This window comes from Garra rufa, chromosome 11, assembly GCF_049309525.1.
Source record: "Garra rufa chromosome 11, GarRuf1.0, whole genome shotgun sequence".
NCBI classification, from domain to species: Eukaryota; Metazoa; Chordata; class Actinopteri; order Cypriniformes; family Cyprinidae; genus Garra; species Garra rufa.
This window is the reverse complement of record NC_133371.1, coordinates 45123117-45139075: the sequence shown is the minus strand read 5'-3', so window position 1 is coordinate 45139075 and position 15959 is coordinate 45123117. Positions and strand designations below refer to the sequence as shown.

Here is a 15959-nt window from a genome sequence, read left to right as displayed (position 1 = left end):
TATATATATATATATATATAATTAATATCAAACATACAGTTTTGCATGATATTAAATTGTTAAATATTATAGTTAAAATTAAATTAAAATTTAAAATAGAAAACAAAAAAAAACATTTTAGTGACTTGAAATTAAGTAAACGTGTAGCTATAATTTTTTAAATAAATATTAAATATATATAAATATCAGGGGTATTGTAGTTAAAAAAATTTTAATATGAAAACTAAAGTTGCTAAAACTAATACAAAAAAGCACAATTTAGTTTCTTGAAATTAAGTAAACATTAAGTGATTTTTAAAAAAAAATTTTATAGTTTTTCAAGTTATTTCATGAGGCTCTAAATAAAAAGTTGGCTTGAAAAAAATTATGAAAATATATTTTGGAAAAAAAATATTGTAATTATTTCTGGTCATATCAACCAGCCCTAATTTGAAACTGTATTATGAAAATGTGCTGAAAAAAAAAAGTATTATGAAATGTGATGAAAATAAAATGAAAGAACGGGTAAAAGAAAAAAAAGAAAAGAAAATACAGATTAAATTATTTCATATGCACATACAGTACTACATACAAACAAGTCTTGCTAAGATTCAAAACATAGAATAAATAAAATCAAACTGTTTATTTTAAAAGGCATTCATGAAATAAAGCTACTGTCAGCTGTGATTGGACAGGGCAAAAAATTGGGGTAGTTTTCATTCCTTTCGGCCGGGTTTTGAATAAGCTTAGGGCTGAAAATTTTTTTGGGACCTGCAATGCAACCCTGCCTTTATTCGGAGCTGTGTGAGGCACTTTTTATTATGGATGGATCCACTTTTTTTGACCTGTTGAAGAAAAACACCTGTCTATTGATACAGCTTAAAAGAGCTGGGACATTTTTTTAATGTAACTCTGATTGGATTCGGCTGAAAGAAGGAAGTCATACACCTAGGATAGCTTGAGGGTGAGTAAATAATGGGCTAATTTTAAATTTTTGGCTGAACTAATCCGTTATTTTCTGTAATTTCTGACCCTGCAACAAACGCATCTGTCTTTTTCCATCCATCTCAGTACCGGCGGCGTTTGGAGGCAGAGAAGATGCGATTGGCTGAGGAGCAGAAGCTCAGGAACCAGATGAGTGCTAGAAAAGCTAAAGAAGAAGCTGAAAAGAAGCACCAGGAACGACTGGCGCAACTGGCGCGAGAGGACGCCGAGCAAGAGAGGAAGGAGCGAGAGGAGGCACGAAGGAAAAAGGAGATGTTGGACCAGATGGAGAAAGCAAGACATGAGCCGGTCAATGACTCAGATATGGTGGACAAAATGTTCGGCTTCTTGGGAACCACAAACTCATTCCCTGGGCAAGAGGGTCAAGCGCCAGCCGGGTTTGAGGTGAGGATGTGGGTCTGTTGTTTTAACCTCTCATTAATGAGTTGATTAACTGAGCTTAACTGATTTGTGTTTTCCTCAGGACCTGGAGCGAACACACAGGGAGCTGGAGGTGGAAGACCTGGATGAATCTCTTCCTCTTCCAGAGGATGATCTGGAAGATTTGTCAGAGTACAAATTTGCCAAGTTCTCGGCCACGTATTTCCAAGGCACAACCACGCACACTTACATGCGCCGCCCGCTTAAACAGCCTGTGCTTTTTCATGAAGATGAAGGAGATCAGCTGGTATGTAACCATTGACACTCAATGCTAATAATAATTTTTTTTGGTATAAATTTAATGTAGTATATTCAGCACAAAAATAAATGGATTTAAAAGTAAAAATAGTTCAGGCTAATTAAAAATGGACTTTTCTACCCAATATTTGTGTGTTTTTAAATTTATATAACTATAATTTATTTTAATAAATATAACAAATATTTATTTTATATTTATTAATACATATGTTTTTTAAATAAATATTTAAAAAAATTATAAATATCAGGGTTATTATAATTAAAATTAATGTTAAATTAAGTTAAAATTCAGACTAAAGTTGCTACAATTAAAAAAACACATTTAGTTACTTGAAATTAAGTAAACGTTTTTTTTTCAGCTAGTTTTCCAAGGCATCATTTCTCATTTTTGATAAACTGAAGTACTAAATTAACTATAATTAAGACAAATAAAATGAATAAAAACTATATAAACAAATTCAAATATATATAAAAATGACAAAACCACAAAATTACTAAAACTTTAAGTAAATGTAATATTTATATTTAGTGGGCTTATATTTATTAAAAATATAGATAAATCATGTCTATAAAAGCTTACACTTTTATGTACAGTTATAATAAATGTTGTACAAATAAAATGTATTAGTCAAATGCTGAATGTTTATATATATATATATATATATATATATATATATATATATATATATATATAATATCTTTATATAGATACTATATGAAAAACATAAACAAATTTCTATACATTTTTAATACTATCAAAATAAATATATAAATATTAAATATTTTAATAAATAAATAAATATATATATATATATATATATATATATTGAATATTTTAATAAATAAATGTTTTTTTATTAAAATAAATTAATGAAATATATAATATATATATATATAATATATATAAAAAGTATGCAATAAAGTATTACAACTTAATGAGATTTTAAAAAATACAGAAATATGATCTAATAAATAAATATCTAATAATAAAAAAATTATACATTAATCTAAATATTAAATATTTGAACTTAAAAATGATTTGTATGAATATGAAAATGTGAATGTATGATCTGAAATTAATGGAATTTCATTGTAAATATATAAAATAAATATAAAAATATATATAAATGTAAAAAGTATATAAATATGTGTGTATCAGGGCTATATGAAAACTAAAGTTGCTAAAAAAAATTCAAGTCATAATTTCTCATTTTAGTTTAAATTTAGGTACTAAAATAACTATAATTAAAATATGAATAAAAATATAGACATACTAAAATTTATATTTATATTTGGTAAGCTATTTACAGATTATTTATTTACAGATAAGAGAAAAATATTGATAATTTAAATTTTTTATTTGAATAAAAAAATATATATATTTATATAAAGACTTACAACTAGTAAATATTAAAGAAATATGATCTAATAAATGGATAATAAATAGTAAAAAATAAAAAATAATCTAAATAGTCAAGATTTGAACTAACTTAAATTAATGAAATATATAATATATATATAAAAAGTATACAATAAAGTATTACAACTTATATAGATTTTTAAAAATACAGAAATATGATCTAATAAATAAATATCCAATAATACAAAATTATACATTAATCTAAATATTAAAGATTTGAACTTAAAAATGATTTGTATGAATATGAAAATGTGAATATATTATGATATTAATGACATTTCATTGTTAGTATCTAAATGTCTGAGTTTCTGGTCGTGCAGGCGGCTCTGGCCGTGTGGATCACGATTCTCCGCTTCATGGGTGACCTTCCCGAACCCAAATACCACACGGCCATCAGCGACGGCAGCGAGAAGATCCCTGTCATGACAAAGATCTATGAGACACTCGGCAAGAAAACCTACAAGAGAGAGCTGCAGGCGCTACAGGGGGAAGGAGAGGTACGGCTCACGACGAAAGCCTGAAAAACACATACATTTGGGACCCTGGCCACAAAACCAGTCTAAAGTAGCACAGGTTTATTTGTAGCATTAGTCAAAAATACATTGTATGGGTCAAAATGATCTATTTTAATTTTATGCTGAAAATCATTGGTATATTAAGTAAAGATCATGCTCCATGAAGATGTTTTGTAAATTTCCTACCGTAACGTAATTTTTGATTAGTAATATGCATTGCTAAGAACTTCATTTGGACAACTTTAAAGGCGATTTTCTCAATATTTAGATTTTTTTGCACCCTCAGATTGCAGATTTTCAAATAGTTGTATCTCAGCCAAATATTGTCCTATCTTAACAAACCATACATCAATGGGAAGTTTTATTTGTTCAGCTTTTATAATGATCCATAAATCTCAGTTTCAAAAAATTGACCCTTATGACTGGTTTGGCGGCATTAATGCACGTTTCATGACTCTCTTACAGAACTCTCACACTGAAAGTCACAAAAAGAGCAGTGTGCGTCACAAGCTGGTGTCGCTCACCCTGAAGAAGAAGTCCAAGATTACAGAGGAGGTGAGTGATGTGGTTTCCATGGTGATTTTATCACGGTTCAACCTCTTTATTCCATGGTTTCTGGGAGCTTTCCTTTGGTTGTTGAACTCAGTGACCCCTTCAAGACATTGATTTCACAGGTGTGAGTCACTGTCAGGCTTTCTGAGCAGCAAAACCCTTCAGATATTCTTTTTCATTGTCTGCATTGCTTAAAAATAAAGGTTCTTTATTGGTATTGATTGGCAAGATCTTTTAACATCCATGAAAAGGCTCTTTATTGGGAAATAAAAAAAGTTATTTTAAGAACCCAAAATGGTTCTTCAGAGGCATTGCTGGGGGAAAAAAACACCTTTTTGAAACTATTTTGTTTATTCCTATAGCTATCAAACTTTTTAACTTGTTAATTTATATCATGTATATTAATATTTATTTATTTATTTTAACATCACAGAGCCGTGCCATTAAATTATTGAAATATTAACTTAAAATCTGCTGTAGGTAAATAAATATTGTAATATTTGTAATATTTTCCTGCCAAAATTTGTTATGAATTTAATTTAATTTAATTTAATTTAATAAAATAAAATAAATAAATAAATAATTATATATTAATATATTAAACAATATAATATTAAATAAATAATAACATATTAAGGTCTCTGTGGTACTTCAAGTACATATTTTAGTTCAAGTAAATATTTGCCATGGCTAAACATTTTGGCATTTTGTAAATATTGTAATTTAATTTAATTTAATTTATTTTTTTATCATTGTTATTAACATCAGAGACCCGCAAACATTTGAATGTGTTATTCAGTTATTAAAATACTAGGTATAAATACTACTAATTTAAATAATTTTATTGAATTTAAAATTTAATCAGGGAACCACAAAAATGTGAATGAGTTGTAAAATAATAAAAAACAAATGATAATAAATATTAATAATAAAATACTAAATAAATAATACAATAGTAAAATCTCTGTGGTACCTAAATACAGTATTTTAAATATTATACCACTCTGTGGAAGTAAATATTTTACTTTTAGTAAACATTTACCATGACTAAAAATTTTAGCATTTTGTGAATATTTTATTTTATTTTATTATTATTTTAATTTTAATTTTAATTTTTAATTTTTTTAAATAATCATTGTTATTAACATCAAAGAACTGCAAACATTTTAATGTGTCATTAATTTATTAAAATACTAGCCTAAAATCTCTGTGGTACTTAAAGCAAATATTTTACCATTTTCTTTGAGTAAACATTTTGGCATTTAGTGAATATTTTCCTGCAGAAATTCCTTCATTTTTATTTTATTTTATTTTATTTTATTTTATTTTATTTTATTTTATTTTATTTTATTTTATTTTTATTTTATATTATTTTTTTTAACTTTATTTTTAACATCAGAGAACAGTGAACATGGGAATTTGTCACATTGTTAAAATTTTAAAAATGAACCTAAAATCTCAAGAGTTTTTCAAATAAATCTTTTCCGCCTTTTCCGCCTTTTTTCGATGTATTTTCGATGTGCTTTGACTTTTCTAGAAACCTTCCCAGCCTGTTAGAATGATAAAACCTTAGGCTGCATTAAAAAGGTTTAAAACATTTTCTAGATTTAAATTTACATTTTTAAGTGTAAAAATATTTTTAAATTTAATATTCAACTTAATACTTCACTTTATTTGAATTTAATTTATTATTTATTTAATCATTTTTATATAAAATAGGTATTATTGAATTGATTTAAAATTAACTAATTTGCCATCTGAGGGATAATTTTGACAATTATTTGCTAATATTTTTAGCTCAATATGTCTTTTTCCTGTAGTACTTAATTATTTTTAATGTAAACTACATTATATATATTAAAATAAATTAACAGATTAAATACTCAGCAGTAGTGTAATTTAATTTAATTTAATTTGAAAATATTTTTTTTTTACTTTTTTTTTATTTTAATTATTCATTTATTTTTACAGTTTTAAATTATTTTCTAAATTTAAATTTACATTTTTAAATGTAACATATTTTTTTATTTAAAATTTAATCAGGGAACCACAAAAATGTGAATGAGTTGTAAAATAATAAAAAAAAAATATATATATTAATAATAAAATATTAAATAAATAATAAAATAGTAAAATCTCTGTGGTAATTAAATATTTTAAATATTTTACCACTCTGTGGAAGTAAATATTTTACTTTTAGTAAACATTTGCCATGACTAAACATTTTAGCATTTTTTAAAATATTTTTTTATTTTATTTTATATATTTATATTTTATTTTATTTTATTTTATTTTATTTTACTTTATTTTTAACGTCAGAGAACACTGAACATGGAAATTTGTCACATTGTTAAAATTTTGAAAAATGAACCTAAAATCTCAAGAGTTTTTCAAATAAATCTTTTCTGCCTTTTTCGATGTATTTTCATCATCTTTTCATTCCTGTTCTTGACTTGTAGAGTATTTTCTTTTTTGTTTGTTTGTTATTGTTGTTGTTGTGTAGGTGACAAAGCGTCTGAATGATGGTGAATACACAGTCCACGGAAACAGCATGCTGGAGGACAGACCCACATCCAACCTGGAGAAGCTGCACTTCATCATCGGCAACGGCATCCTTCGGCCAGGCCTGAGGTCAGCCTGCAGATATAGAAATATAATGTTATGAATATACAGACAGAAAAACATAGATTCATCACTCCCAGACAGCCCTGAGCATTCTTCTTCTTGCTGTTTGTCACAGAGATGAGATCTACTGTCAGATCTGTAAGCAGCTGACCCAGAATCCTTCTAAAAGCAGTCACGCCCGCGGATGGATCCTCATGTCTCTGTGCGTCGGCTGCTTCGCTCCTTCTGAGAAGTTTGTGAAGGTGAGAAACGCTGCTTATATGCCTTTTCATTGGTCTCTTTTTATGTTTTGGTTCTTCAAGTTTGACAACAGATCTTATTCTCTTCTGTGATTGATGCATCTGTAAACATTCAACCGCAGACAAAATACTTTAATCATGTTTGGTTGATATTTATAGAACCTTTAGAGACTGATGTATTGATTTTGAAGATGTATTTTATTTTCATTCTTCCTCTGATGCGTTTATAAAATGAATTATTCTGCTTGTACTGCTTTTAATATGAATTATACAGTTGCATGTGCTTTGACTTTTCTAGAAACCTAAACCTTCCCAGCCTGTTAGAACGATAAAACCTTAGGCTGCATTAAAAAGGTTTAAACATTTTCTAGATTTAAATTTACATTTTTAAGTGTAAAAATATTTTCAAATGTAATATTCAACTTAATACTTCACTTTATTTGAATTTAATTTATTATTTATTTAATCATTTTTATATAAAATTGGTATTATGGACTACTTTGACATCTGTGGGATAATTTTGACAATTATTTTGCTAATATTTTTAGCTCAATATGTCTGTCTTTTTCCTGTAGTACTTAATTATTTTTAATGTAAATTACATTATATATATTAAAATAAATTAACAGATTAAATACTCAGCAGTAGTGTTATTTAATTTAATTTAATTAGAAAATATTTTTTTTAACGTTTTTTAAATTTTAATTATTTATTTATTTTTACAGTTTTAAATTATTTTCTAGATTTAAATTTACATTTTAAAATGTAACATATTTTTTATTTAATATTTAATTTAGTACTTTTATTTTATTAAAATTACATTTATTTTAAATAAATTTAATTTTAAACTCAGTGTAAAAAATTATTATTTAAATTCATTTTTAATTATTTAAAAAAAAATGTACAGTTTTAAATTATTTTTTAAATTTAAATTAGCATATTATATATTTTTAAAATTTAATATTTAGTTTATATTATTTATTTAATGATAATATAATATTTAATATTTAAATATTAATAATTCATTTAAATTGGTGTTATTAAATAATGTTGCCATTATTGTAAGCTCAATATCTTTTTACTGTAGTACTTGAGGAACTTCATCAGTGAAGGTCCTCCAGGTTACGCTCCGTACTGCGAGGAGAGACTAAGGAGAACATTTGTGAATGGAACAAGAACACAACCACCATCTTGGCTAGAGCTTCAGGTATCAATGACTGTCTTTACTGATTGTAAAGGCTTTGTTAATAACCAGCATAGTTCTGCTACTGTTTTCCAGTCAACAAAGCACAAATAACAGCAGTCCATAAGATATCTTCTTTTTATAATTTCATTCAAGGCCACGAAATCAAAGAAGCCTATAATGCTACCAGTGACGTTTATGGACGGAACCACAAAAACCCTGTTGACGGACTCCGCGACCACAGCCAAGGAGCTCTGCAATGCGCTGTCAGACAAGATCAGTCTTCAGGATCGATTCGGCTTCTCCTTGTACATCGCTCTGTTTGATAAGGTACACAAACTCACTACCAAGAGGTCTTTTGTGCTTTATTATTGTGTTTATTTGACTAATCATAATTAATAGACAAATTTCAAAGGCCTTTAAATGATCAACATGATTTAAACTGTGCTGAAAAACCTGTTGCACATATTCAGCTACATGCCGTTGGTCTTGTGACTATAATAACTAAAATAATGTCATGAAAATGAAAAATTTGAAAATAGGTTTTAAAACAGAAATCTTAATGTAGGTTTAAATTTCAACAGAAAAAAAAATACATTTTGCATGAAGAAAATAAAGTAAATTTTTGGGCCAAAATATTAAAGTTTTTATTAAATTATATTTTGCATTAAAAATTAGGCCTATTTTAGGACCTTTAAGATTTTCAAGTAGTTTCATTAGTTTTCGAGGTATAAAAGTCTGATGTACCAAATATGATACTCAACAAAAACACACATTCAAACTTATTTTAAATTTAGTTCAATTTTCCAGACTGTTATTTCATATGTCAGCCTTTGCAGGGTTAAGAAACATTTTTCCAATTGAGAAAATCTCACAAAACCTCTCAGGAACATATTTAATCCATAAATTAAAATAAAAGAGATACGTGTTATTTTTTTTTTTTAAATATAAATTTAAATAAAAAAATGAGTTGCCATTAAAAAAATCTTAAATAGGTTTTAAAACATAAATCCTAAAATAGATTTTGAAAAAATACCAAATTAAATTTTTCTTGAAGAAAATAAAGCATATATAAGCCTAAATCAAAAGAAAAAATATTATGTTATTTTTTTGCATTGGAATTAAGCCTATTTTAGGACTATTAAGATTTTCTTTATTTTTGTCTTTTTTTTTTTTTTCAAGACAATTATTTTGAGCTCTGTATTCTCACTATATAATACTGTATGACCAGAGGTATAAAATATGATACGAAAACTTTTTGTTTTGGATTCAGTATAACGGTTCAATTAAAAACTTATTATTCCATATGTCAGCCTTTACACAATAAAGAAACGTATTTAGACTTTTTCCAGTTAAGAATATCTCACAAAACCTCTCAAAAACATATCAGGATCATATTTAATCCCAAAATTAAAAGCAAAGAAACAAATGTTATGCATTTTTCCTTAAATAAAGAAAATGAGAACTAAATTAATTGCCATAAAAATGTCACATGGAAAAATTCTAAAATAGGTTTTAAAATTCAACTGAAAAAAAGTTTTAAAAACAGAAATCCTAAATAATAGGTTTAAAATTTAGCAGAAAAAAAATGTTAAATGACATTTTGCATAAAGAAAATGTAACACTTCAGTGCAAAATTAAATGAAAGGAAAAAAAATCATTTTTATAAACTTCCTTTTTTCCCATAGAAGAATTCTAAATTTTTGGGCAATTTTGGGTCATATTACAGCCCAAAATCAAAAGAAAAATATTAAATTATATTTTGCATAAAAAAATTAGGCCTATTCAATGAAAAACTATTTTTTAGACGATTATTTTATGTCAGCCTTTACACAATAAAGAAATTAATTCCAAAATTAAAAATCGATTTTAATTTTTAACTGAATTTTTTTTTTTTATGCATTTAAAAATTAAGCCTATTTTAGGACCATTAAGATTTTCTATATTTTTGTCATTATTTTTTTCAGGACAATTAGTTTAAGCTCCATATTCTCACTATTTCTATCTATCTCACTAAACTATATGAGCCGTAAAAGCCTGATGTATCAAATATAATACTCAGGAAAAACACATATGTGACCCTGGACCACAAAAGCAGTCTTAAGTCGCTGGGGTATATTTGTAGCAATAGCCAAAAATACTTTGTATGGGTCAAAATTATTGATTTTTCTTTTATACCAAAAATCATTAGGAAATTATGTAAAAATCATGTTCCATGAAGATTTTTTGTAAAATACCTACTGTAAATATATCAAAATGTAGCTAATTTTTGATTAGTTATATGCATTGTCAAGAACTTCATTTGGACAACTTTAAAGGTGATTTTCTCAGTATTTTGATTTTTTTACACCCTCAGATTCCAGATTTTCAAATAGATGTATCTCGGCCAAATATTGTCCTATCCAAACAAACCATACATCAATAGAAAGCTTAATTATTAAACTTTCATATGATGTATACATCTCAGTTTTGTAAAATTTTACCTTATGACTGGTTTTGTGGTCCAGGGTCACATATGCAAAGGTTTTTTTTCTGACAATTTTTTCATATATCAGGCTTTACAATAACTGTGTTTGTCAGGTTTCGTCTCTGGGCAGCGGTAATGATCACGTGATGGACGCCGTGTCTCAGTGTGAGCAGTACGCTAAAGAGCAGGGCGCACAGGAGCGTAACGCCCCCTGGAGGCTGTTCTTCAGGAAGGAGATATTCACGCCATGGCACGACCCAACAGAGGATGGTGTCGCTACCAACCTCATCTACCAACAGATTGTCCGCGGTGTCAAGTTTGGCGAATACCGCTGCGATCGGGTACGAACCTTAACAGAAAATAAACACTTGCATATTGGTTTGTTGACGTTTTCAGTCAGCCACTGTATTACTAACAAGGGAATGTTCTTATTTGCTTTTGATTGTCTTGCTCGTCTACTTTTCTTGCACTCTTTCCATTCTGTTTGGTCTTTTCTGGGAAAAGGAGGATCTGGCGGAGCTGGCGTCGCAGCAGTATTATGTGGACTACGGCTCTGAGATCCTTGTGGAGCGCTTGTTGAGTCTTATTCCATCCTACATCCCTGACAGAGAGATCAGCTCAGCCAAAACAGTGGAGAGATGGGCTCAGTTCATCATGGCTGCGCACAAAAAGGTGTTTTTTCACCAGGGTTGGGGCCATTCATGAATTGAATTGAGAAGGAATGGTAAATTCCAATTCACTTCCTGGAATGGAATTGGAATTGGAATTGCATGCAGCTGACAGGAAATGGAATTGGAATTGAATTGGAATGTCAGGAAACAGAATTGAATTCAAATAAATTCCACTTGAGTTGCTAAATAAAATAATTTGACTCGATTTGCTTGATAGTTTATAGTACATTAAATATTGTAAATCACATAAACGACAAACATATAAAAGAAATACAAAGTACTGTATGTTTAGTATGTTAAGCATGATCATTTCACATGCCAAATTTCAGGAAATGATGATAATTCGAAGTAATAAAAAATGAATGAAATAAATGAATGAACATGACTCATTTTTTTGTGAGTTGAGACATATTATGTGGTAATCATATATTGAATGTATAGTAAATCCAGAAACTTATCACCACTGTCATTCAATTATTAATTCATAATGTACAGTTCTCATTTTTATTTACTTGCATTTGATCAACTCTATTCAATCATGGTATTTGTAAAGCATCATAAATAAAGTTCAAATGTATGTCTCTAAATGCAATCACAATAAATGCTCAGAAACAGCAATAAACGGAATTCAGTGGAATTTCCCTGAATTGAATTCCACTTCCTGTAATTCCAATTCAATTCCAACTCTGTTTCCTGTAATTGTTGTTGAATTCCAATTCCAGTTCCATTTCCTTCTTTGAATGGGAATTGTTGAATTCATTCCGGAATTGACCCCAACCCTGTTTTTCACAACAATCTTAGAGTGGTATTTGGAATAGGAGAATAGTGAACTGCAAATATCCAGTGTTGGGGAAAGTTACTTTTAAAAGTAATGCATTACAATATGGAGTTACTCCCTAAAAAGGTAACTAAGTAAGTTACTTAGTTACTTTTTATGGAAAGTAATGCGTTACGTTACTTTTGCGTTACTTTTTAAATCTGGGCAGGGCTTCCTTGTTTGTTTTTAATATAAAAAGGTCTATTTTTGGTAAATGGAAAAGCCTTTTTACACAAAAAGCCTCAGGCTTGGAGAAAATTTAATTGACGTCTGAACAGTAGACCGCAGAAGACAAAATGTCAGCTCTTCAGCAATTAAAAAAAGTTAAACAAATGTTAGATTATCTTGAGTAATTTTTGCTTATTAGTATGGATGAATTGGATCATCGAAGGTCGGCAGCAAAGCCATCGGTTAATAAAATGGGATTAAATACATAAAGGATATTTGTATTATTTAACATATTTAATTATTGCAGGTTTGCGTTGAATTTCACTGTTTTTAATCATTTTGAGGAATACTGTATCAGTTTTATTAGTGAATGAGATGAATTAATGCATGTTCACAGAACTAACATCTTACAATTTCTCTCAACATGGGGACAGGGGAAAAGTAACTGGCGTTACTTATTTGCAAAAAAGTAACTCAGATATTTTCTTGTCAATTAAAAAGTAATGCGTTACTTTACTTGTTACCTGGACAAAGTAATATTATTAAGTACTATTAAGTTACTTGTAATGCCTTACCCCCAATACTGCAAATATATATATATTGTAGTATATGCAGTACTGTATACTGCCTGCTTTTTTTTTTAATAGTGTGCAGTATAAAATTATAAAGGTTTTAAAGAGAAGTGTGTTATATTGTTGTCACATGACCTGACTGATTGCATTCAGAAAGTGGCGTTCAGTTGAGAAGATCTCACAAAACTTGATCATTTTCAGGATCAAATTTAATCCCAAAATGAAAAGGAAATAAAAATTGTGTTATTCTTTTCTTTTAAATTAAGAAAATGAGAATGAAACAAAACATGTTTTTGTGAAATTCAACCAGTTATCAGTTCATAAATGTAGTGTTTTAAATCCAGTTACATATAAAAATCTTCATTTTTGGCACTTTGACAAATAAAGTCAGGAAAGAAGTGTTATAAAGCATGTCTAATTTTACTCACTGCAAAAAATGCTTTTCTTACTTAGATTTTTTGTCTTGTTTCTAGCCAAAATATCTAAACATTCTTAAATCTCGAAGGATTTTTTAGACAAGTAAAAAATATTTTTATTTTAAGAAAAAACAAGTCAAAATTGAGTTTTTGAAACAAGCATTTTTTGCAGTGCTGTCAGTTCATTTGTCACACTGGGAATAGAAATTCAAGCACATTGCGTTGTGGGATACAATATCTCAAAGTGTACTTTGAATACTGCACAATTTGGCAACTGTAGAATTTCATAAATATAGAAAATTAAGCACAGTATACATACTGCATACTACTTTCTTTTAAAAATACTTAATGAACTGTAGCTGTTAGTAACCCATTGTGTTATGTTTGTAGGGCATCTACACCCAGAAGAGAGTCGACCCTCAGAAAGTGAAGCAGGAAGTTGTTGATTTTGCTCGTTATAAGTGGCCTTTGTTATTCTCAAGATTCTACGAGGCCTTTAAATTTTCTGGTATTTCATCCACAATCCTGTCACATCAGTACTACACAAGGTTTGTGTGCTGTATGTTTACAGATGGGCGTTTATGCTTGATATTTTGTGTTTTTTAAAGGTCCTAGTCTGCCCAAGAATGACGTGATTGTGGCTGTTAACTGGACAGGCGTTTACTTTGTGGATGAGCAGGAGCAAGTCCTTCTGGAGCTTTCTTTCCCTGAGATCACTGCTGTCTCCAGCAGCAAGTATGTTTTTTCACTGAGATTCGTTTGAAGGTTTGGTATGATTTGAAACTAAAAGTCTCTGTGTTTGTCAGAGGAGGGAAGCTTCAGGCCCAGAGCTTCACTTTGGCCACCATCAAAGGAGACGAGTACACGTTCACCTCCAATAACGCAGACGACATACGGGACCTGGTGGTCACCTTCCTGGAGGGGCTCAGGAAGAGATCCAAGTTCGTTGTGGCCTTACAGGACAACCCCAGTCCAGGTTAGAGAAATTGACACAAACACAATATATCAATGGACCTTTACACTTTTGATTTCTTTTAAATGGGTGAATCTCATCAATGTATGGGCAGTTTATATTTCAGACCAAAATCAAAGGGGGAAAAAAATTTGAAATTATGTTTTGCATTAAAAAGCCTGTTTTAGGGCCTGGGCTGTTTTCAGTCTAAAATCAATAGATTAAAATATTAAAAGAAAATAAAACCTATTTCAACCAAAAAAAAAATATTTTATTTGCATTTTAGGGTCCGGGTCCTATTTCAGCCCAAATAAAAAATTAAATTAAATTAAATTTTGCATAAAGAAAAAAAAGGGGTATTTTAAGGCCCAGGTCAGCCCTAAATCAAAGAAAAAATTTTTTTTATTTTTTGCGTGAAGTAAATAAACCCTTTTTTACTGCACAAGTTAAATTTCAACCCTAAAAAGTAAGAAATTATATTTTGCAAAAAAAACAAAAAAAACATAAAGCATATTTAAGAGCCAAGGTCATAATTTGAGCCCAAAACAAAATATATATATATATATATATATAAATAATAAATAGTAAAATAATAAAAATAAATAAATAAAATAATACAATAAAATAAAATACTTTTTAAGGCCCAGGTCAGCACAAACTAAAAATAAAACTATGAAATCTTGTTTTTCATAAATAAAATAAACCCTTTTTTACTGCACAAGTTAAATTTCAACCTAAAAAATTAAGAAATTATATTTTGCATAAAGAACATTAAGTATATATTAGGGCCAAGTTCATTTAGGGCCCATGTCATATTTCACCCTAAATTAATAAAAAAAAAAGAAAAAAAAAAGAAAAGAAAATACTAAATTAGATTTTGCATAAAGAAAATTAAGCCATAAAATGTCATGGCCCAAGTCAGCCCAAAATCACAGAAAAAAAATTAAATCATATAAAAAAAAATTTATAAAGAAAATAAAAACCTATTTAAGGGCCCATGTCATATTTCAGCCTTAATTAAAAAAATAATAATAATTAAATAAAACAAAATTACTTTGAACATAAATAAAGAGAAAATAAAGCCTGTTTTGGGACTAAAATCAAAAGTAAATCATGAAATTAAATTTTGCATAAAGAAAAGACCATTTTAAGGCCCATGTCAGCCCTAAAACAAAAAACAAATATCGACTGTAATTTTGCCTAAAGAAAATAAAGCCTATTTAAGGATCAGGTCATATTTCAGACCAAAATAAAAAAGTAAAATATGAAATTATATTTTTTATAAAGAAAATAAAGCCTACTGTAGAACCATAACAATTTTATTATATTTGTGTCATCATTTCTAATCACAGTTAAGCATGTTTTAATGTGAAAAAAGACAATATGAGAAAATAATAATATATTATTTGTTATTTTAATTAATAAAATATAATAATATTATTATAAAAATAATAAATTACCCTGTCTGGACACAATACTTTTTGTCAGCCCAAATAAAAATAAATAAATAATAATAATAATAATAAATTAAAAATTTGCATAAAGAAAAAAAAGGCCCAGGTCAACTCAAAATCAAAAAAAATTATGAAATCTTGTTTTTCATAAAGAAAATCTAATTTAGGGCATATATCATATTTCAGCTTAAAATGTAAGGAACTTTATTTTTTGCGTAAAGTAAATAAAGCCTATTTTAGTGCATA

The 15959-nt window shown here is 28.1% G+C and overlaps 1 protein-coding gene across 1 annotated transcript in view; it reads left to right on the top strand.

The window, feature by feature from the left end:
• Nucleotides 1–15959, top strand: part of myo7aa (myosin VIIAa) — a 69492-nt gene that overhangs the window by 25812 nt on the left and 27721 nt on the right. The window contains exons 21-33 of the mRNA XM_073850305.1: nt 1051–1368; nt 1448–1651; nt 3403–3579; nt 4063–4152; nt 6653–6780; nt 6890–7016; nt 8101–8220; nt 8353–8526; nt 10777–11004; nt 11168–11335; nt 13698–13815; nt 13916–14042; nt 14114–14283. Of these exons, the coding sequence (XP_073706406.1) occupies nt 1051–1368; nt 1448–1651; nt 3403–3579; nt 4063–4152; nt 6653–6780; nt 6890–7016; nt 8101–8220; nt 8353–8526; nt 10777–11004; nt 11168–11335; nt 13698–13815; nt 13916–14042; nt 14114–14283 (2149 nt within the window). The remainder of the gene's footprint in view (nt 1–1050; nt 1369–1447; nt 1652–3402; nt 3580–4062; nt 4153–6652; nt 6781–6889; nt 7017–8100; nt 8221–8352; nt 8527–10776; nt 11005–11167; nt 11336–13697; nt 13816–13915; nt 14043–14113; nt 14284–15959) is intronic.